This window comes from Dipodomys spectabilis, unplaced genomic scaffold (genome assembly GCF_019054845.1).
Source record: "Dipodomys spectabilis isolate Male_0828 unplaced genomic scaffold, ASM1905484v1 ptg000089l, whole genome shotgun sequence".
NCBI classification, from domain to species: domain Eukaryota; kingdom Metazoa; phylum Chordata; class Mammalia; order Rodentia; family Heteromyidae; genus Dipodomys; species Dipodomys spectabilis.
In genome coordinates, this window is record NW_024870766.1 from 16635925 (window position 1) to 16659543 (window position 23619).

Sequence of the window (23619 nt, forward strand, 5' to 3'; positions counted from 1 at the left end):
TTTTGTGGATTTTTTTTTTTTGCTCATCCTGCAGCTTGAGCTCTGGGCCTGTGTACTGTTCCTGAGCCTCTTTGTACTAACGGCTAGAGCACTACCACTTGGGCCATAGCATCCCCTTCAGCTTTTTCTGATTCATTTATTGAAGATAAGAGTCTCATGAACTTTCCTTTCTGGGCTTTAAACTGTGATCCTCGGATCTCAGCCTCTTAAGTAGCTAGGAGTACAGGCGTGAGCCACCAGTACCCAGGTGTTTATTTTTTTTAATGAAGATATTAACTGGAAGTTAATACAAGTATACACTGGAAGTTTCCAGGGTAAGGTTGCATATTTGACAAAGCATCTAACAGCTTCCTTTTTGACCAACCTTTAGATGGGAAAAAAAGATATTCGTTGGTCAGTAGTTTGGGTGATATTTGTTTCTGTGATTACACTTCACTGGTCAACACTGATGCTAAGATCATTCCAGAATAGGCAGCCCAGCTGCATTCCACTCTTGACAATATCTCTTTAACACACACACACACATACACACACACTCTAAAGCTGGGTGTTGATGGCTCTTGCCTTGCAGGCATGAGACCCTGGGTTCCATTCCTCAGCCACCACATAAGCAGAAAAAGCCAGAAGTGGCGCTGTGGCTCAAGGGGTAGGTGCTAGCCTGGAGCTGAATTGCTCAGGAACAGCGCCCAGGATCAGCGTTCAGCCCCCAGGACCGACCAAAAAAAAAAAAAGAGGCTGGCTCTGAGGATGCTGATTTGATGCCACCCAGGCAGAGAAGTCTGTGAGCCTCTTATCTCCAATAAACTACCAAAAAGCCAGAAGTGGAGATGTGGCTCAAGTGCTAGAGCTCTATAGCTTTGTGCAAAAAGGAATCTCAGGGACAGCACACAGGCCTTCAGTCCCAGCCCTGGGATGACCACACACACACACACACACACACACACACACACACACGCGCGCTCATAGTTGTAGTTGTAACTGTGACAGTGCAGGAGAGAAAGGGAATGACATTCACAAGCTATGTTGTCCAGCCAGACTAGTGCTAACCACTCTCCAGAAGAGCAGTTGAATCATCATTCACGCTGAAGCACCACCTCAAGTCAAACCCAATCTATGAATGTGCCTGGCAGCTGATAAATGGAGACCTAGGTTCATGCTCCATTAGACTTAATTCACTCCAGAGCTCACCATTTCCCCCGGTATGTAGTGTTCAGTCAGGTAAGAACCAGGTCTTAAGTTTCAGCCAGTTCACTGAAAAATATATTTTGTCAAATGTAAGACTGCCAGTCGAAGACGAATTATATAAGTCCCTCTACACTCAACCATGTTTGGAAATTCCCTGATCAAGTTTGACTGCAAAATTGGGGCCTTTAAGAAACTACCAGGCGACACTGGCTACCCATCAAATCATAATCAGTCATATTACAGCAATTTGAATCCTGAGGAAACTAGACTGTGATAGCCATATGTCCATTAAAACCCAGGGAGCCTCGGTTATCTTAAGAAGACTCTATTATCTTAATACAACACCAGTGATCTCATAGAGACACTCAAAGGAAGGTGTTCCTTCTCTCTCTCTCTCTCTCTCTCTCTCTCTCTCTCTCTATCACACACACACACACACACACACACACACACACACACACACACACACACACACACATACGAAGCTCTGTGTAGAGTTATGTCTTTTCTGTTTTCTCAAGTAGTTTTTCAGATTTTTCTCTATACTGGTCTCATTCTGGTCATGAAGGCCATACTCCATTCTCCACTGATTGTATTTGAGAGACTACACTTTTCTGCAGAATTGCAAGGAACTAATGTGATTGTCTACTCAGTGCTGGAAGGGGAAGCATAAGAAGAAAAGTGATATTTGGAGAACTGGAGTAAATATTCAGCCATGATACTTCTATAATAAGTGAAGCCTCACCAAGGCTGAGAAGCAAAAAAAAAACCTCATAAAATGGTGCTTAATTACAAAAATGCTGAGAGAAATGCAGAAGTCATGTCAGAGAGGCCAAGAATTAGAATGCAACAGAGAAAAGGGTGGAAGAGGAAGGAGCAAGAGTCTGAGTTCCTGCTGGTGGTTTCTCTTGGCCTCAAGGGCAAGCTTCCAGGGCTAATAGAAACAACTGAACACTCACTGCCATACAGAAAGGCCTGCCAGCATGATTCTTCCAGCTTTTGTGATACACACACACACACACACACACACACACACACACACACACACACACACACACACACACACACACTGTTTTACTTTCCTTCCTGTCTGTCCCTATACTGCCACAGTCCTCTTCCAGCTCTAGGCTCTATATGATTGAAAGAATAATGATCTAGGACCAAAATGGCTACATTTTCCCTTTCAGTAGATTTTGAGATTCCACAACATGTGTTAAATATTTAAGATAATACGTTCTAGTATACTCAATAGCCTTTATCTCTTCTTTTAGTTCACAAACTTACTTATTAACAATTAAACTGGGTACCTTTTAGTCTCTTAAGTCCCTTGAGAGAAGGAATTAGATCTGTCTTAATCACAAGTATCCCCAGAATATTAGTAATGGTTGCCTGACTGAAGAGGCTATTTGCCAAGGATATGTAAAATCACTTTGGAAACTAGAAGCATGGAACCTATTAAGATTCTCTTCAGCCACTGACAAGAATTCCCTGTACTGAGAACATACTACTTTAAGGTTCAACAACAACAACGAAAATCAATGGCGTTTTTACATTTTAGTATATTGGGATTTTGCTGCCAGTTATTTTTAGAGATGTCATTTTGACAATTCAGAATGCCAATACTTTGAAACAAGTTGGTACATTTCTTAGACTTTATGGGATGCAAGCATTGTTCAACTACTAGACCATTTCTCAGTAATATGCTCTTAGCCATGTACTGCAAAACAACAAGTATTTGTGGGTGAGTTGAACTGTTCCACTTTTTCTACCTTGCTTTGCTCATAATCACTGTGTAATTAGTAAAGTCACAGCCCAGTCCTTTGTCTCAGATCACTCATGTCAGTCTTACCAGTTCTTAGATGAATCCCTTCTTTGCTTGGTAGTTTAATTTTACTGCCAGGAGAAAGCTCTGTAATATCCTGAAATAGTAAAAAAATTAAATTCTACAGTTGAATAATATTCAAAAGATAAAACAGCAGCCAGACTAGCCACATTTTTAGTCCTGGCACTTCCCCCACTAACTCTGACATTGTAAAAGTCACTTAAAGCTCTCTGCTTTTGCTTCTTTGTCTATGAAATGGAGTAATGATAATGCCCACCTCATAGAATGGTAAAGAAATTTAAATGAATTGACTCATGGACAACACTTTGAAGAGTACCTTATAGATAATAAATTCTCAGTAAATTTTAGTGATTTTTTTAATTTAATTTTATTTGTGAACATACTGTACAGAGGAGTTACAGTTACATGGGCAGGATAATGTGTACATTTCTTACCAAGCATTGCAGCCTCCTCCTTTGTTTACCCTTCACATCCCTTCCCAGCCTCCCCCCTCCCCCCCTAATCCCAATCCTTCTCCTTCCTCCCCCCCAGCCTCCCCCCCCCCCCCCGCACCAACGTTGTAAAGTTCATTTTGGACATGACAACTTGTACTTCTCATTGTTGCAACAGGTCCACCTGTATCCTTAAACAACTGGTTTTTCCCCATCTCCTCCACAAGTTATACTGACATCAAATATAGTGAAAGCAAGGGTTATACTGTGGGGGAGGGACATACAAAGCAACAAAGAGATAATCTTATAAATGTGTTAGAAACACATGCATGAAAGAAAAAAACATTAAAATACACATCTAAGGGTTCATTTTCCTGACATCACATTATCTGACCTTTTCCGCTTGACTCATACATATACTAGATATTACAAATAAGGGAAACCATGGGACCTACTTTTCTTTGGGCCTGGCTTACTTCACTTAATATAATTTTTTCCAAGTTTTTCCATTTCCTAACAAATGGGGCAATGTCATTCTTTCTGATGGAGGAAAAATATGGAACGCTTCACGAATTTGCGTGTCATCCTTGCGCAGGGGCCATGCTAATCTTCTCTGTATCGTTCCAATTTTAGTATATGTGTTGCCGAAGCGAACACAATTTTAGTGATTATTTTTGCATTATCAAAATACTTCAGGAGAAACTAGGGATGTAGCTTAGTGTTAAGAATACTTCCTTAGTTTGTGTGAAGACTAAATTTGATTCCCAGAACCATTAAAAAAAAAAGGAAAATAAAGGAACAAAGATCCTACTAGCTTTAACAGTTTTAGTATTTTTTCTTTTCAACACTTGCTCAACCTACTAATCTCAATGGCAATGTCATTCATGTCCAGAGATGAGAAAAGACAAGGAAAGAAAGCTGTTCCCGAGAGCCTCTAGAAAGGGGCTACTTTACTTTAGCACCTGAAACACATGTGAGGAATCTGATTTACAGAACAATATGATAATAAGTATGTGTTATTTTTAGCCACTGAGTGTGTGATGGTATGTTACTGCAGAAACAAAAATTAATATACATTGCAATTGAGGAAATGTTTATTATAGATTGTATCTGATTCTACAATCAACAAAACCACAGTTCATCTCAAAAGGTATTTCTTTTGTAGATATATATAGATATATATCTATATATATCTATATATATAAATATATATAGATATATATATATGAGAGAGAGAAAGACAGAGAGAAAGAGAGATACAACATGATTAAAACAGTGAGACTGTTTAGAAAGGCCAGGGAAAGGGGATAGAGGTGAAGAGATGAATGGAGGATGAATAACATCAAAATACATTGCAACTATGTATGAAGATGGAAAATCAATGAGAGCTATCAAGCTGTTTATTTGTGGGTTGGGGGGGATAGGTAAAAAGAGATCAATAGAGGGGCTCATCTGGTGAAAATATAATATATGCACAAAATACCATGGTGAACCCTCTTTGTACAATTAATATACACTGAAAAATAAATAACAGGAAAGTAAAACCAGCTCCGTTGAGGAATGGGTTCTAGTAGAGGAAGAAGGCCAAAAGAGAATGTAAACAAAGGTGAATATGGCCGAAGTATTTTATATGCATGGATGAAAGTTTAAAAATGGAAGAAGCGGGAGGGAAGAAGTTTTAAGAACGGGAGAAGGAGGAGAGGAAGAGTGGGGGGGTAAGGTTGTGAGGGAACACATTACACATAAGTGTAGAACTGTCACAATGAATTCCCCCTCCTACAACTTAACACATGCTAACAAAAAACATGTTTAATCAACTGTTTTGAAAAATGTAAACAATACTTTGGAAAGGGTCTTGGGAAATATAGAGACTGGAGAATGCAAGTTTTTTGTTTTTATTCATGGATTGTGGCCAAGTAAAGTGAAAGATTGGAGCTAATCATTACCCTCTAAAAGTTCTCAAATTTTCATTCAAAAATTCTAAGCTCTGCTCATGTTCCTATGTCGCTCTCCAACAATAATTAACATCCCAGAATTTGAAATATTTTAGATCATCAGTGTATATAAATCTATCTGCACTTCCTTCGCTTAGAAAAGTGATGAAGGGATGAATCACAATCGAGTTTCAAATGCCACAGAGGAACCTGGAGCCCATAGTTAAATGACAGAAACCAAGATCCCCTAGTGGAAGCGAGATCTCCCCGAGATCCCCTAGAGAGATCATGAAGAAGAGCAGAAGGTAAATCTCATCGAAAGCCCCACTGTCAGCCTGTCTGGTGCCACTCTGGAACCCATGTTCAAAGCAGAGTCACCTTCTGGACATTTAGCTGGCAGCCTCAGACTGAGTCAAATCCTTTTTAAGTCAAAGGAATTCATTGTTCTGATTCAGGCATTGTTCTTCAAATGTCATAGTGGTCCAGTTTCTATCTATAAACTTTGGCTACTGCTGTTAGAATTTGAAGTTAAAAGAAGTGAAAATCTTTTGACAGAATGTTTCGCATGCTGACTTCCTTTACCCTTTTCTTAGAGGACCCTTTATTTGATTCTATTACCTTTTTCCAAATCACTTTCTCCAGGGATCACTTCCTATTCTAAAGCAGCAGCATTCTCAATAAGTATGTAAGTTATCAGAAGATCTTACCATAGATTGGTCATAGCATAACCTATCTGAAATTATTCATTTTTGGGGGGTCCGGTAGTGGGCCTGAACTCTGGGCCTGGACGCTGTCCCTCAGCTCTTCAGCTCAAGCCTAGCGCTCTACCACTTGAGCCACAGCACCACTTCCGGCTTTTTTCCTTTTTGCTTATGTGGTGCTGGGGAATCGAACCCAGGGCCTCATGCATGCAAGCCAAGCGCTCTACCACTGAGCCACCTAAAAATGAAATTATTCATTTTTAATGTCTCCATAAATCAGTTCAAAGACATGGCAAAAACTATGGATGGCATAAAAGTTTTAAGGCACATCTAAACAGGAACTAGATATGATAGGTAGGTAGGTAGATAGATAGATAAACAGACAGACAGACAGATAGTGAAAACTCAAACGATTTGCCACAATTATCTTCTCTTTTATAGTTCATTGCAATAAGTCAGATTCTCAGGGTGCCTATACCCTTGATCTTAAACATTGGCGGAAAGAGAGAATTGGAAGGAGAAAATAACATTGAAGAGAATGACAGGCTTAATAGCTTCAAGATTTTGTTATACAGAACACACGTTGCTGTTTATCCCTTTCAACATGGAAAATAAAGTAGTTCAGTGTCTGAACTGCATTAGGTGTGGATTACGTGTAGGCTGAATAATGTCATACACACTTTCTGCAAGAAGATTGCTAATAGATACACAAACAGAGATGCATAAATGCATTTGTGAGGAAAGAGAAAAAGTATAATGTGGGTGCCTGTTATGTTCTGTGAGTGTGATATAGTGTCTTTCTTTATGAAGAAGAATCCCCCACTACTCAAGTTTGGACCACTGCTAATGTTCTTAATATAAAATATTAATGTCATTAATGGTCCTGTGTGTGTTTTTTAATTGTGAAAATACCGTACAGAGGGGTTACAATTACATAGACAAGGTAATGAGTACATTTCTTAAGCATTGTTGCCTCTTCCTTTGTTAACATCCCTTCCCATCTCCCCTACCACGTCCCCCCATCTTCCCCCGCACCAAAGTTGTAAAGTTTGTTTTTTGACGTAACGTCTTGTACATCTCATTGTTGCAATGGGTCCACCTGTATCCCTATTTAAACAATTTGTTTTTTCCCTTCCCCTCCACGAATTATGCTGACGTCAAATACAGAGAAAACAGAGGTTATACCGTGGGGGAGGGACATACAAAGCAACAAAGAAATAATCTTATAAATATGTTAGACACAATAGCAAGAAAGAAAAACATTTGAGTCCTTATCTTGGGGTTCATTACGCCTAACATCAACTTATCTGACCTTTTCTGCTTGTCTCAGCCATATACTAGTTATTGCAAATAAGAGAAACATGGGACCTATGTTTCTTTGGGCTTGGCTTACTTCACTTAATATAATTTTTTCCAAGTCTTTCCATTTCCTAACAAATGGGGCAATGTCATTCTTTCTAATGGAGGCATAGAATTCCATTCTGTATATATATGACATTTTCTTGATCCATTCATCTACTGTGGGGCATCTGGGTTGGTTCCACATCTTAGCTATGGTAAATAATGCTGCAATAAACACAGTTGTGCTGGTAGCTTTAGTATGGTCTTGTTTGTGATCATTTGGGTAAATACCCAAAAGTGGGATTGCTGGGTCATAGGGGAGCTCTATGTGGAGTCTTTTGAGGAACCTCTGTACTACTTTCCAAAGTGGTTGAACAAGTTTACACTCCCACCAACAATGCAGTAGGGTTCCCTTCTAGCCACATCCCCTCCAGCATCTGTTGTTATTAGAGTTCTTGATTATAGCCATTCTAACTGGGGTGAGGTGGTATCGCAATGTTGTTTTGATTTGCATTTCTTTTATGGCTAGGGAGGTTGAGCATTTCTTCATGTGTCTATTGGCCATCATTCTTTCCTCTTCAGAGAAGCTTCTCTTTAAGTCTTTATCCCACTTATTTATTAGGCAGTTGTTTCTTTGAGGATTTGTTGTTGGGGGATTTAAATTTTTGAGTTCCAGGTATATTTTAGATATGAGACCCTTGTCTGTTGTATGGCTAGTGAAGATCTTCTCCCAATCTGTGGGCTTTCTATTGATCTTGCTAGCTATGTCCTTTGCCATGCAGAAGCTCTGCAATTTTATGCAATCTCATTTGTCCAACCTTTCTTTGATTTGTTGTGTTTCTGGATCTCTATTAAGAAAATTTTGACCTGTGCCAAGGAGACCTAGCATTTCTCCTATTCTGGGTCTCTATTAAGAAAATTTCAGGGGCTGAGAAGGTGGCTCAGTGGTAGAGCGCTTGCCTTGCATGCTCGAGGCCCTGGGTTTGATTCCTCAGCACCACATAAGCAAAAAGAAAAAAGCCAGAAGTGGCGCTTTGGCTCAAGTGGTAGAGCACTAGCCTTGAGCTGAAGAGCTGAGGGACAGCGCCCAGGCCCAGAGTTCAGGCCCCACGACCGGACCCAAAAAAAAAAGAAAGAAAATTTCAGCCTGCGCCATGGAGACCTAGGGTTTCTCCTATTCCATCTTGTAATGTTTTCAGAGTGTCTGCTTTGACTCTGAGGTCTTTGATCCATTTGGACTTGATTCTGGTGCAGGATGATATAAAAGGATCTAGATTTAGTTTTTTACAAGTGATTAACCAATTTTTCCTGTGTGTTTTCTTTAAACAATATTTGAGCTTCCAAGGTTTAAGAGCACTGAACTTCCAAGTATTTCTACATACGCTGCTGGATTGGAATTGCAGGAATGGACATCCTTGCTTTGTTCCTAATCTTCAAAGGAAAGCTTTTAGCTTTTTAGCATTAAGTGTAATGTTGGTAAATTGACATGTTAAATTGAAAAAGAAAAAGTCATGTTGGCTGTGAGCTTTTCCTGTGGAACATTTATTATATTTAGGTAATTTCCTTCTGTTTCTAATTTGGTGAGGGTTTTTGCCATTTTGTCAAATGCATTTTCTATGCATATTGGAATGACTATGTGATTCTGTTCATCATTGTGTTTATTGATGGTGTATCATATTAATTCATGTTTCTATGTTGAGTTATCCTTTCATCTCAGAGGTAAATTCTGCGTGCTGCTGTCCTTTCAATAACTCATGTACTCAATTTGTCAGTTTTGTGTTGAGGATTTTTGCATCTATAATAATCATGAGTATTAGTCTCTATTTTTCATATCTTGTGATGTCTTGGGCTACTTTTGATAAGAGAGTACTGCTGACCTTATAAAATGAGCCTAGAAGTAATCTTCCTTACTTGTTTTTCTTTTTTGTGTGTGGAGGGGTTGAATTAGTTTGAGATGAACTAGGCATTAATTTTTCTCTAAGTGTTTAGTAGAATTCACCAGTGTACTGGGACTCTTAGCCAGAGGAAATAATAAAGAAGGAAAAAGAAGAGGAAGAGGAGGAGGAGGAGAAAAGAAAATCACCTAACTAAAAAAGAAGTACTTTTTTAGATGATGTGATCATACTTTAAAAAAAAACTCTTAAAACTAACAAATTCAGTAAAGTTTTAGCATTAAAATCAAGGTACAGGGCTGGGAAGGTGGCTCAGTGGTAGAGCACTTGCCTTGCATGCTTGAGGCCCTGGGTTCGATTCCTCAGCACCACATAAGAAAAAAGCCGGAAATGGCTCTGTGGCTCAAGTGGTAGAGTGTTAGCCTTGAGCTGAAGAGCTGAGGGACAGCGCCCACGCGCAGAGTTCAGGCCCTACGACCGGACCCCCCCCCCAAAAAAAAATCAAGATACAAAAATCATTTGTGTTTCTACACACTAGCAATGAACTATATGAAAAGGAAAGTAAGAAATCAAACCTGTTTCTAATAGCATCAAAAAGTTGTTTTAGGGATAACCCTAACAAAGTGGTAGTGTGTATACTAACCACAAAACACTGATGAAAGAAATTAACGATTGGGGATAAATGGAAAGACATTCCATGTTCATAAATTTGAAGACTTAATATTGAGAAAATGTCCACTGGACTGAAAGCAATCCTCAGATTCAATTCCTACTAAAACCCAAATGGAATATTTTATTAAAATTGAGGGAGAAACCAACATATGAAACTACAAATGACCTTACATAGCTAAATTAATCTTGAGAAAGAAAAACTAATGAGTCATACGTCCTGATTTCAATATATATTGCAAAGCCACAATAATTGTAGTGGCAAAAAGATAGACATACACCAATGAAAAAGAATAGAGAGCCAAGAAACAAATTCACACATGTAGAGTCAACTAAACTTCCACAAGAGTACCAAGTATACACATTGGACAAAGGACAGGCTCTTCAACAGATGACCCTAGAAAAACTGAATATGCACATGTGAAAGAATGACATTTGATCCATATCCAATACCATATATAAGAATGAAGTCAAACTGGATTGACCTAAAATCATAACATTTCTAGAAGAAAATTTAATGGGAAAATATATAGCATTAATCTTGGCAATGATTTTATGGATATGATCCTAAAATCACCAACAACAAAAGCAAAATAGACAACTGGGACTATGTCAAACTAAAAGGATTCTGTACAGCAAAGAAAAAAATAGGCTGAAAAGGCAGCCTACAGAACAAGAGAAAATGTTTTTAACCAAAGTATTAGATACTGGGTTAATTTCTAAACTATGTAAGGACCTTCTACTACTTAACAGAAAACAAAACTGAACTAATATGACTAATTTTTAAATGAGATAAAGACTTGAATACACTTCCTCAAAAGAAGATACACTTTAAGTGACTAACAAGTATATGAAAATAACCTCTTGTGACACTAATCTTCATAGAAATGCAAATAAAAATTACAATGAGGGCCAGGTGCCAGTGGCTCATGCCTGTAAATATAACTACTTGGGAGGCTGAGATCTGAGGATTGTGGATCTAAGCTAGTCCAGGCAAGAAAGTCTGTGGGACTCTTATCTCCAATTAATCACCAAGAGGCTGTAGCTCAAATGGTAGAGGTCTAGCCTTGAGTGCAAAAGCTTAATGACAGCACCCAGGCCCTTAGTGGAAGACCCAAAACCAGCACCAAAGAAAGAAAGAAAGCCTACATGCAGAAAACATAGGAGGAAAGCTCCTAGTTATTGGCCTTGGTGATGATTCTTGGATATAACACTGAAAGCTGATGCTGCAAAAGCAAAGATGAAACTAGGACAATGTCAAACTGAAAAGCTTCTGTCCAGCAAATGAAAAAAATGCAAAGACAACCTACAGATTGAGGGACTTTTGGCAAATGATAGATCAGATATATTTACTAGCCAAGATTTATAAATAACTCGTACAAGTCAACAAGAACACATAGCCCAATTAAAAAAATGACAAAGTACTTGAATAGGCATTTTTCCAAGAATGATGAACAAGTACATAAAAAGATACCCAACATCACGAATAGTCAGAGAAAGGCAAATCAAAGTACTATGAGACTATTAGGACACCTATCTGAAGAGATGTTGGGAATGTAACTCGATGGCAGAACAGTTTTCTACCATGTACAAGACTCTAGGTTCAATCTCCAACAGAACCAATAAATAAATAAATAAATCCAGATAAGAGACAACAACAATTGTTGATGAGGGTGTGAAGAAAAAAGAACCCTTGTATGTTGTTGATGGAAATGTAGAGTAGTACAGCTAATGATCCAGCAATTCCTCTTCTGGGAGTAAACTCAAAGGAGAGGAAAGCAACACTGTGTAAAGATATTTGCACTACCATATTCATGACAGCACTATTCATAGCAGCCATTATATGGAAATACTCTAGGTGTCCATCACTATGTGAGTGAATAAAGAAACATTTATTATACAATGAAATATTACTCAGTCTTAAAAAGGCAGAGAGATCCTGCCATTTGTTTCAGTATGAATAGACTTGGATGACATGATGTTAAGCAAAAATAATCTAACCACGGAAAGAAAAATATTATATGGTCTCTTTTTTATTTTTTGCTTTCATCGGTTTCTTTTTATTTATTTTATTTATATATTATATATTATTTATTTATTATACATTCCAGGCTGACCTCAAACTTGAGTTCACCTGCCTCAGCCTTCCAAGTGCTTTGATTTTTTTTTAAACAGTCCCAGGAATTGAACTCTGGGCCTGGGCGCTGTCCCTGAGCCTCATGCTGTGATTTATAGGTATGTGCCACATCTGACTCACATGCTCTTCTATGTGTATTCTTTTTGAAACCACACATGCAGATAGAGTTAGAAAATAAAACAGAAGCTTCCTGGGTTGGGGCTGGGAAGAAAATGAAAAAAATGTAGGTCAAAGGTTACAAAATACTGAGTATGAAAGAGTCAAAAGATGTAATGTACAACCTGAGGACTTTAGTCAGACATCGTCATTGAATTCAGAGTCTTTGGCTTCTGAGCGATTATAGCTGCTCTTGCATGGAGGGGAAGGGGACAAATGGGTTAATACATGCATGAAATAACAGGCATGCCTGTGTTCCACTAAAGTAACATTTTACTACACATGAGTATCTTCTAACATTGTTTGTGTATCTTAAATATCACAAGAAAATTTGTATTTTAAAACTCATTTCCCTAGAATACTATAGAGATTTTAGCCCATGAAACTATGACTGAGTCAACCCTCTCCTGCAAAAGTCACATATTTTAGTGTGTTAGTATTTTACCAGCTGTTTATTGAAATTTTCATTAAAATAGCATGTTTGGGTTTCCAAACCCAAGAAGTTCCTTAAAGAAATAGTTTCATTAAAAATTTAACTAGAATCTAATGGATTCATATATTTATTTTTCTCTAAAACAAATTATCCAGCATGCAGGTGGCCTATATATAAATTAGTAAGGCATACACATAATCTTAAAAATATTTAAGATTTAGCATTTTAAGTATTTAAAATGTTCAGCTAACACATAGTGAATTTAAGAATCAAGCCAAAAATAAATAAATAAATAAAGCAAAAAGTTATTTGTTTTATTGTGAATAAAACCAACTATATGTTTAGACATATATTTCTATAATCAAATCTCTTTATTTCCTATTCTACCCATTGAGTTTATAATTAATCTAATGTTCTTGACATTACATATAGATGAAATTCCAGTTAGCTAGAATACTAAGGTAAACAAAATATTTTTCCATAGAAAAACTAATTTTAAGTGTCATTTTAGCAGTTCTGTAACTAAGATTTAATGGCTAATTCTGTATAACATGTTAAACCCTGTCAAGACTTTATATGTTCTTAGTGCTAAAGTCAATCCTAAAGTGATTTCACACATGTCATTCTTGGGTATCTGTGGATTATATGGGCTCAAGTCCTACTTCTGCTACTTGTAGGCTTTGTTTTACATTTCTTTTTAAAATTTAATTATACTGACAAAGTGATATACAGAGGGGTTACAGTTACATATGTAAGGTAGTGAGTACATTTCTTATTGAATTTATTATCCCTCCCTCATTTTTCTCTCACTTTCCCTCCCCACTATCCCCCCTAAGTTGTAGTTTATTTCCAACATATTGTCTTATAAGTATCGCTGTTGCATTGGATCACCCTTTGTCCTTTGTCATATCATTTTGTTGTTCCCCTTCCCTTCTTATTTCAGAAAAACATATATACGATATCCAGGGTACCAGAATCAAATACAATGACAACAGGGAATAAATTATAGGAGAAAAAACACAAAAGAAAATAGAAATCACATAGTGCATTAAAAACAACAATAACAAAGAAAAACCTCTTGTTTCCATGTCTTGGAGTTCATTTCACTTAGCACCATCTTATATGGTCATATGTGCATAGCGATTGAGCTATTCTGTTCATCTGCTAGGACTAGGCATATACTAGTTATCACAAATGAAGGAAACCATGGGAACCTTATACATCACCCTGCATCAGAATCAATCCCAAATGGATCAAAGACCTCTAGATAAAAATAGTTACCTTGAAAACATTAGGAAGACATAGGAGAAACACTAGGGCTCCTTGGCACAGGTCAAAATTTTCTTAATAAAGACCCAGAAACACAACAAATCAAAGAAAGGTTGGACAAATCGGATTGCATTAAACTGCAGAGCTTCTGCATGGCAAAGGACATAGCTAGCAAGATCAATAGACCATGGATAGGGAGAAGATCTTCAATAGCCATACAACAGACAAGGGCCTCATATCTAAAATATACTTAGAACTCAAAAAATTAAGCCCCTCAAAAACAAATCCTCAAAGAAACAACCACCCCACTAATAAGTGGGCTAAAGACTTAGAGAGAGACTTCTTTGAAGAGGAAATAAGAATGGCCAATAGACACATGAAGAAATGCTTAACATCTCTGGCCATAAAAGAAATGCAAATCAAAACAGCAATGAGATTCCACCTCACCCTACTTAGAATTTCCATTATCAAGAAATCTAATGGATTCTGGAGGGAATATGTCTGAAAGGGAACACTGCTACACTTGTTCAACCACTCTAGAAAGCAGTGTGGAAGTTCCTCAAAAGACTAAACATGGGGGCTGGGAAGGTGGCTTAGTGGTAGAGCACTTGCCTTGCATGCATGAGGCCCTGGGTTCGATTTCTCAGCACCACATAAGCAAAAAGAAAACAGCCAGAAGTGGCTCTGTGGCTCAAGTGGTAGAGTACTATCCTTGAGCTGAAGAGCTGAGGGACAGCACCCAGACCCAGAGTTCAGGCCCCACGACCGGACCCAAAAAAAAAAAAAAGACTAAACATGGACCTTCCCTGTGACCTAGCAATCCAACTTCTGGGCATTTACCCAAACGACTGCAAAGAAGGCCATACTAAAGCTACCAGCACAACCATGTTTATTGCAGCATTATTTACCATAGCTAAGATATGGAACCAACCCAGATGCCCCTCAGTAGATGAATGGATCAAGAAACTGGAATATATAATACACACACACACACACACACACACACACACACACACACACAATGGAATTCTATGCTTTCCTCAGAAAGAATGATATCACCCCATTCGAAAGGAAATAGAGTTGGGGGAACAATTATACTTGTGGGCTTTATATGACCTTGAGCAAGATATTTTGACTCTCTATGCTTCCATTTACTCATATGTAAATAAGGGCCAAATCTCTATTTCCCCAGCTAAGCTCTGAACTAAATGAATGATAATGAAGAGCTAGCACAGGCTAAGATGCCATATTTGTGCTAAGGAAGGGTGTATACACTTGCATCTGTTACGACTTCTCTATCTGTACCCAGAGAATAGGGCACACTCATCTTCTCATCATGACTGTGCTTTGGTTTTTGCATGTGATTGGCTCCAGGCATGGGAGGCTTGGCCCCAAAGAGGAGGTGGAAGAATCTATAAGAGGTGAAGCCTACTGGGAGAGTCATAGGCCACTAATAAAGCTCCTGCAAAAGGGAGTGCTGGTCTCCTCAAGTACACTCTCCAAAAGCAACTTGTTAGAAAGCCTGAGTTTGACCTCTGAATCTCTTTCTAGTTTCCTGTTTTTAAGATGTGCCTATACACATGTGCCTTCCATGATGCTATCTACTCTTAGGTCCTCCCCAGAGGCTTAACTAACAAAGCCACTGAAAACTGTGAAAGCTTCCTGAGTAGCCTGCCTCAGGTATTTTGTTATAGACATGCCAATGCTAACTAGTACAGACAGCACTAGCAAAGCAGGATTTGCACCAGGGACGTTAACACATGCTTGGTGTAGGCAAAGAAGCACTAATGTAAGGTAGGAAACCAAAACCACAGTATTTATGTCCTGGGTTACCTAGTGATCCCATTTTCCAGAAGTAAACTGAAATATAAATGTTAGGCCTTTCCCAGAGATACAAATATTATAGACCAAGTTTATTGACCATAAGCCGCTAAGGAAGCTATAAGAGTAAATCTTCTATCTCTCTTGCCAAATGTTTAGAATGAGAAACCTCATGTGAAAGTTTCCCCCATCCAGCCTGGAAGCCTCTGCTGGCATCAATGTCTTCAGCTTACTGTATGCCTGAATAATTGATAGAGTTAAGTGAATGTGGGTTTCTTTTTTACACCAAGTTTCCCTTGACTGCTCCAGCAACCCAAAGCCATTTATCATGCTCTTTGTGCAACAGTGCATAGACTTTTTAAAGACTGAACACAAGCTTTCTCTTCCTGTTCAGAAATAAGCAGTTCTCAGGTCCACAACACAGAAAGCCCTGATTGGGACAGTTAGACCAGCAATATGAACAGGCCCAACTAATTCTAGTCCTAGACCCCCTGTTGCTTTTTTCATCTTGCTTTATTTTCCTTTGGAGAAAGACCCAATTACAAAGGCGTGTGGGTTTTTCTGAGGATGTTTCCTCTGTCGAGGTTACATTCAGCTCTTTAGCAAGAAAAATGCCAATGCAATTAGTGGCTCTGGGGAACCATTAGCCATTTGTGAGCTATTTCAGAAGAAGCCACTCTGAGATAAGCTTCCTTTTGGAAGGTGCTCGCATCCTAACCACTTGGCATGTGCTTAGAATGGAAATAGACAGTCTCACAAGGACATCCCTGTCCTGTATTCTACATTCAAAGATATCATGGCAGCCTGTAATGGGGCCATGGGTTTCTTTTTCCCATTCCTCTTTGCTTACCTCCAGCGAGTGAACTCTCATTTCCTCCTTAACATTCAAGAATGTTCTCTGACACTCTTCCAAAAAACCCTGCTGCCAGAAAAAAGGAATACATAGCTGCAAGGAAGTTAGTCATTTCCTAGGTGACAGTCTAATAAGAAACCCATTTGGGGATAATAGCTCAATTGGAACTAATTCTCCACTGTCCCTTGTGGTGAGGAAATAGCATGTGTGAATTAATGAAATGTCCTGGTGCCTTGTCCTCTGTTTATTGAAAGGATGGTGTTGCAGCTTAGGGTTGATCAACTTGTAAGTAACTGGAAATAATTAATTATAAAGATAAGAGGAATATTGTTTCATCTTTTATTGACTGAGACAGCCTGGGATCCTGCAGGTACACATTAGAGCTGAAACAGCTGGTGCTTGCCAGTGGCTGAACAAACCATGCAGATTAAGGAGATTCTGGTTAATAGAATGCCAAAAACCAGAATTAAGTATAGCACTCAAGCATTAGTGCAGAACATAATAGTCATCCATCCCAAAGACAGTAACAGAGACTACACTATTTTAATGGCTTCAATAAAATATTCTCACATTGGAGGAGGGGAGTCAATGAGGGGAAACACTGTATGCTTTGATAATATGTTACTAGGAGAAAACAACCACTCTTTTGTTATGCAATAGACATCTATTAAAGCTTTTAAATGCATTTGTGAGGTTTTCTTTTTCATCCTGCTACACAAGAGACAAGTCAAAAAGGATAAAAATAGATAAATTGGAAAGGGATCAGATCCTTCAAGCTAAGAAAAGATTGACAATGAGCAGAACCAGTTATAATACATCGCCCTGTAGCCTGAGAAAGGCCTGCAGCGTCTTGGCTGTGTGGGTCTAACTAGATACTTTTCTCCAAGACCCCAGGACCCTGACCTAAGTCAGGCTTTAGGATTTCTCTGAACACCTAACTCCCTCACACTGTTGAAAATAAAAATTGTGTTTCAAAGTCAGGCATCCATGGCTCACACCTATAATCCTAGCTACTCAGAAGGCTGAGATCTATCTGAGGATTGAGTTTTGAAGCCTTGGGGCAAGAAAGTCCATGAGACTCTTATCTCCAATTAGGTACAAACAAAACAGAAGTAGAGGTATGGATCACATGGTAGAGCATCAGCCTTGAGCAAAGCAGCTAAGGGACAATGCTCAGACCTTGAGTTCAAGCCCTAATACCAGGCACACACGCATGCTTACACACACACACACACACACACACACACACACACACACACACACACACACACACACACACACTTTTCCCACTTATTCTGTTTTCACAGCTTTCAGCAAAAACACATTCCATAAGTTGCCTATTGTTTTGTCTATTTTCACACAATCTTGATACTATAAACTTTATTTAGGAAGTCTTATACTTTGAAAACAGAACAATATGTTGCTATGCCTGCTTCCTAGTGGTTTCAGTCTACCCTCAAAACAGAAAGGTCTTGAGCAAAGATGTCTTTGTTGATTCCTCTGCCCCACAGGCTCCCAGCCAGGGAACTGTCCTCCAATGGCCAGGAGTCTGCCTGGGCTTGTGTCACTTGGTAATTGCTATTAAGTTCAGCTAAACTGAAATGTAAGATCTCTCTCAAGTTCCCATTTGTAAAAGGAAAAGCATTCTTTTCCTTTCTCTCTACAAGAAAGAGATTGCCTTGCAGATAAAGACTATTTAATGCAAGGGGGGAAAGAAAAGCAGTTAGACTATTTTAGAAACATTCCAAGTAATTAAGAAGTGTTTTTCTATATATCATTTGCATTCCAAAGTCTTCGGCATTGTCCTAAATAAAATAAACATGGTTGATGGAAACTACATCTTTTTTTAAAAAAAATACACAGATCATTTCCACCAGACAATATCATGGAGGGTACATTTGGATACTGCATGCTGAGAGATACAGAAAGGACAAGACTGTGGGAAGGTTGTCAAATCACTAACTTCACTTTGTTGATGATTTATCCCAAGTACTTGTCATCTGTTATCTAGGAACAGTATGATTGTCTCTGTTAAGTGTCACCTAAATTTGAATCCTTCTTTAACTTAGATCTGTGCCTTGGGAAACTGGTATTGACCTTCCATGAACCATTCGTAGCCTTGTGGCAGTTATCACAACTATTTATTCATTCATGCACTTGCTTGTTTAAATGTATTTTAGTACCTGCTTTGTGAAAGACAATGTTTTAGATAAGACAATGGCCCAGAAAGCTTAGGGTCTGTTCACTGAGATACTTATGAATCTTTAACAACATATAAAGCACCAGGTATGTAAAGCTGGGCTAAGCCAACATGTAGGAAAGTTGAGAGGACAATGTTCTATGTCCAGGATAATCTGAGGTAGTTTGCTCTACAGAAGGTGTTGCACTTTGTTTGAGTGGTAGGAGATAGTGAAGAGTGGAAAATTTAGGGACAATCCTAGCAAATATTTGAGACAGAAAACAGAGAGCTCCAAGAACTTGGAGTCAGATGTAGCTTGACCCACACCAAGTAGAGCTTTAAGCTTTATACACAGGGATTTTTAAATACTTGTGAAACTTTTAAATATCTACAGTACATGGTTATTTGTCAATTCAACAGCTTTTGCATAATGATAGTAATATTTAATCTCATTAGAAGTCAAGGTCTTCTTTGAGAGACAAGTCTTAAAGTAGAGAAGTGTTAATGATAACTATTTGTAGAGATGTTACACCACAGCAGAGACATATGGCTATAAGGATGGGGTATTGGTGTTGGTGTGGTGGTCATGGGGCTTGAACTCATGGCTTAGATACTGTCCCTGAGCTCTCTTGCTCAAGGCTAATGCTATACCATTGAGCCACAGCTCCATTTCCAGTTTTCTGATGGTTAATTGGAGAGAAGAGTCTCATGGACTTTCCTGCTTAGGCTGGCTTTGAACTGCGATTCTCACATTTCAGCCTCCTGATCCACTAGAATTACAGGTGTGAGCCACTAGTGCCCAGCTCTGATCCACAGTTTTTAATTGCCAATTTGTAAATCAACATATAACACTAAAACAGAGTTTTTCCCTTCCCCTCCCCAAATTAGAAAAGTGTATATACAAGATGCAGGTCACTGGCATCAAATATAGTGAAAACAGGGGTTATACTGTGGGGGCGGAACATACCAAAGAAACAACAAAAAAAAAAAAATAGTACATTATAAGTATGTTAAAAACAATAGCAAGAAAGGAAAAAACCACTTGAGTCCCTATCTTGCGGTTCATTTTCCTTAACATCATCTTATGTGGTCATATGTACATAGCTTTTGACCTTTTCTGCTTGTCCTAGATGTATACTAGTTATTGCAAATAAGGGAAACCATGGGACCTATGTTTCTTTGGGCCTGGCTTACTTCACTTAATATAATTTTTTCCAAGTCTTTCCATTTCCTAACAAATGGGGCAATGTCATTCTTTCTGATGGAGGCATAGAATTCCATTCTGTATATATATGACATTTTCTTGATCCAAGTCTTTCCATTTCCTAACAAATGGGGCAATATCTCTTTTCTTGAGCACTGTACCATCACACTAAGAACACTACCGGGCATTCTACTGGAGATATACTATATGCAATCATTGAATGAATAAATTAGTAAATTAATAAACACACCTGTTCAGAAGGTTTTACACACCCTAAAAATATAATCATTTGCCATTAATAATCCAATTAAATATAAAAAAGTATCAGCAATAACAATTATCTTCTATAATTTTCAGAGTAATATATCCCTACCAAAAGTGTTTATATGAGGCAGAATGTGGTGGTAGACATGTGTAATCCCAGCTCTTAGAAGACTGAGGCAGGAAGACCAAGAGTTCAAGATCAGTGGGCTACATAGCAAGATCTTGTTTCAAAATTTAAAAAAATAGTCATATGAGTACCATAGTGATATGTGAGAAATAGAATATAAATAATCTTAATTCCTTCATTTCCATAAAAGCTTTGTGGTGTCATGTGTCTTGGGTGTTTTTTAGCCTTTTTTTTTCAAAATGAAACAGATTGGAGAGTAGAATGTAAAATATCACCATGCATTGCATGTGTTAGGACAGTTTCAAGAAAGTCTTCTTTGTGTCGGGGGCAGGGATCACAATGTAAAATTATTTTTCACAATGATTGAAAGTCAATATTCACTCTGCTGTTTTCCATGTTACCCTAATCCCTTATCTGACTGCTGTCATAGCTCTTCAAAGACAGCCTTGAATTGTCATTCCGCAGTGTTATAATTCCACATAGGCCTAGTTGCAATGAAATCCTTCCCACAAATGCACACACACATTGAATTTCTTAGTATTTTCTCATAGATCAATTTACTTTAACCTCTCTCGCAGAATGTCTGGACTTATTTTACAGTGCCTTCCCAGGAGTCTTTCCACTGTAGAGACAGGACTGCCTTTAAATTACTCGGGAAAACATGCACACATGCACGTGCTTGCACGTGCGCCCACACACACATACACACACACACACACACACACACACACACACACACACAGATACACACAGTAGAACCATGGTGAGATTTGCTGTACTGCAAATCAATAATTTGAAACGATTATTTGATGAATAATAGACGTGCTTGTTACAATAAAATCTGTTAATTTCTTTTTTCCTCTTGTTTTCCTCTCTTCCTCTCTCTAAGCTGCCTGCCTTGTGCTTGGCTGTATGATTTTCCCCGATGGCTGGGATTCAGATGAAGTGAAACGGATGTGTGGAGAAAAGACAGACAAGTACACCCTCGGAGCTTGTTCAGTCCGCTGGGCATATATCCTGGCTATTATTGGAATTTTGGATGCCCTGATCCTCTCGTTTCTAGCATTCGTGCTTGGTAATCGACAAGACAGCTTGATGGCAGAGGAACTGAAGGCAGAAAACAAAGGTAAGAAGATTGCTTGGGAATTTTTACTGGATGCCTTCATCTCTCTCTCTCTCTCACACACACACACACACACGCACGCACACACAGAGGTGCTCACACCATAGCCGCCTCCTCTTTCCAGTGCTAGTGCATTCTGAATATTGTCAATTGATTCCATGTAAATGGATACTTTTACAGTTTGCATTGAGGTATTAATAGCTGAACTTTTTCACTATTATTTTTTTCTGCTAAAAAAAACAAGATGTCCTTATTTGGGTCCCAGGATAATGCAACAAAACAGAGGCAAATCCAGTCCTAGCTCAGAATTTTAGAAGAATCTACCAACCTTATGATGCCTCTGGTGCAATGTCTGATCTCAAGCCTGGGCTTGAAGGACTAAATCAGTCCTCCATTCCTGTCCTATTTGGCATACTGTCTGGTGGTCAGCCTCATGTCATGGTCACGTATTCTTTGGCTACAGTCATCAGCTCAGCAATATACCTGTGGAAGAGCCACTGAGAGATTCGGGGTTTCTATGTATCTTTACAGCAAGAACATTGCTGCGATCTACAAATCCTTCTTGACAACCACTCATAGATAAGACAGACTCTCTGCAACAAGAATGCTAGAACATATCAGGGAGAAGGAGAGAGCTCAGTGCTACTTGTTGAAGTATGCTTCACTCATAGAGTCTCAAGATGAAAGGGAATAGAAGATATTACACAGCTAGAAGTTGATCCTCACAGTGGTGCTAGTCAAGGAGATGGGGGGGAGGGGTGCATAAGGGAAAGTCCCTTCCTCTCCAAGCTGCCACCTCTTAAGATGCACCTGCAGTGACCTTTCACCTCAGCCCCCATTAAAGTGTTTCTTATGCCTCTCCTTTTCAAAGAAGTCTCCTTAGCATATGTTGTGAAAGGGAAAAATTGAGACTTTTAAGATACCTTCAAGAAAGAGAAAATAATTTAGAAGATGCAAATGTTATCTTTAAAAAGAACTTCTATTAGAGGTGAAGAAAATTATCTATGGAGCTCTATCAAAATGCTAGAGTATTTCTTCATAGAAATAAAAACTATTTTAATCCAACTAACTTTGTACAGAGTAGGCTGCTCAGAACTGGCAAAAACTGCCCACCTTGCAATCTGTGGGCCTCCCTAGCCTGAAAATAATGGGCAAGATACCCAGGATTCCTTTTTTTTTTTTTTTTTTTTTGGTGCCAGTATTAGTCTTGAACTCAGGGCTTGCCATCCCTTAGCTTTTTCACTCAAAGTTGGTTCTTACACTTGAGCCACAGCTCCACTTCCAGCTTTTGCTAGTTAATTGGCAATGAGTCTCACAAATGTTCCTGCCTGGGTAGGCTTTGAACCTCAGTCCTCCAATCTCAGCCTCCTGAGTAGCTAAGACTACAAGCATGAGTCACAAGCGCCTGGCAAGTATTCATTCTTGTTTAGCAGTTCAGCATGACTTCTAAATGAGCCAACAACAGTAGGCATTTAACCTCGATATGCTGCTTAATTGCATATTTTAACACATTGAACTGTGAAGTCAATTTAATTATGTAAAATTAAAGTTTCATCCAGATAAAAAAGGATTTGAAATGAAAGCTTCAATTTCAATTTCTTTCATTAATTGTGAAAGGATAAATAATTACATTTTCCAGATTCCTATGCCACAAATATCTCTTTCCTTGTCAGACATCATTTATAAAGAAGTCTGTTTCTACATTTGTGTGTGGTCTTTAGAATTGCTTATCAGATAATTGGGTCTTCTCATGAGCAGTTTTAAAGTCACTTTGTCTTGAAGCACTTAAACTGCAAATGAGAAAACATGATTATCCGTCAAGAGGTGACTCAAGCTCCGTTTATTTATTAAGTGGTTTAAGCATGTCTGAACGCTATAATAGGGGAAGTTAGAATGAATTTATTTCATTTAACTAATTGACAAATTCTTTGGAATTTCACTTTCAAGGAATCACATCAGGCCCTGGCCACATTGTGAGTAACAGTGTTGCACAGTACAAAGAAAGCATGCACTCAGAGCCAGGCTGCCCTATGCTATTGCTGTCCTTGCCACCAGCT

General features: G+C 38.6%; 1 protein-coding gene and 1 non-coding gene across 2 annotated transcripts in view; one reads left to right on the forward strand and one right to left on the reverse strand.

Moving 5' to 3' along the window:
- The window catches only part of Lhfpl3 (LHFPL tetraspan subfamily member 3), a 499176-nt gene that overhangs the window by 335959 nt on the left and 139598 nt on the right, over positions 1-23619 (forward strand). Inside the window, exon 2 of the mRNA XM_042684790.1 lies at positions 21329-21565. Within this exon, the coding sequence (XP_042540724.1) occupies positions 21329-21565 (237 nt within the window). The remainder of the gene's footprint in view (positions 1-21328; positions 21566-23619) is intronic.
- On the reverse strand, positions 4010-4116 carry LOC122111965. The gene has a single exon (XR_006148063.1). It is a non-coding gene; the product is annotated as a U6 spliceosomal RNA (small nuclear RNA).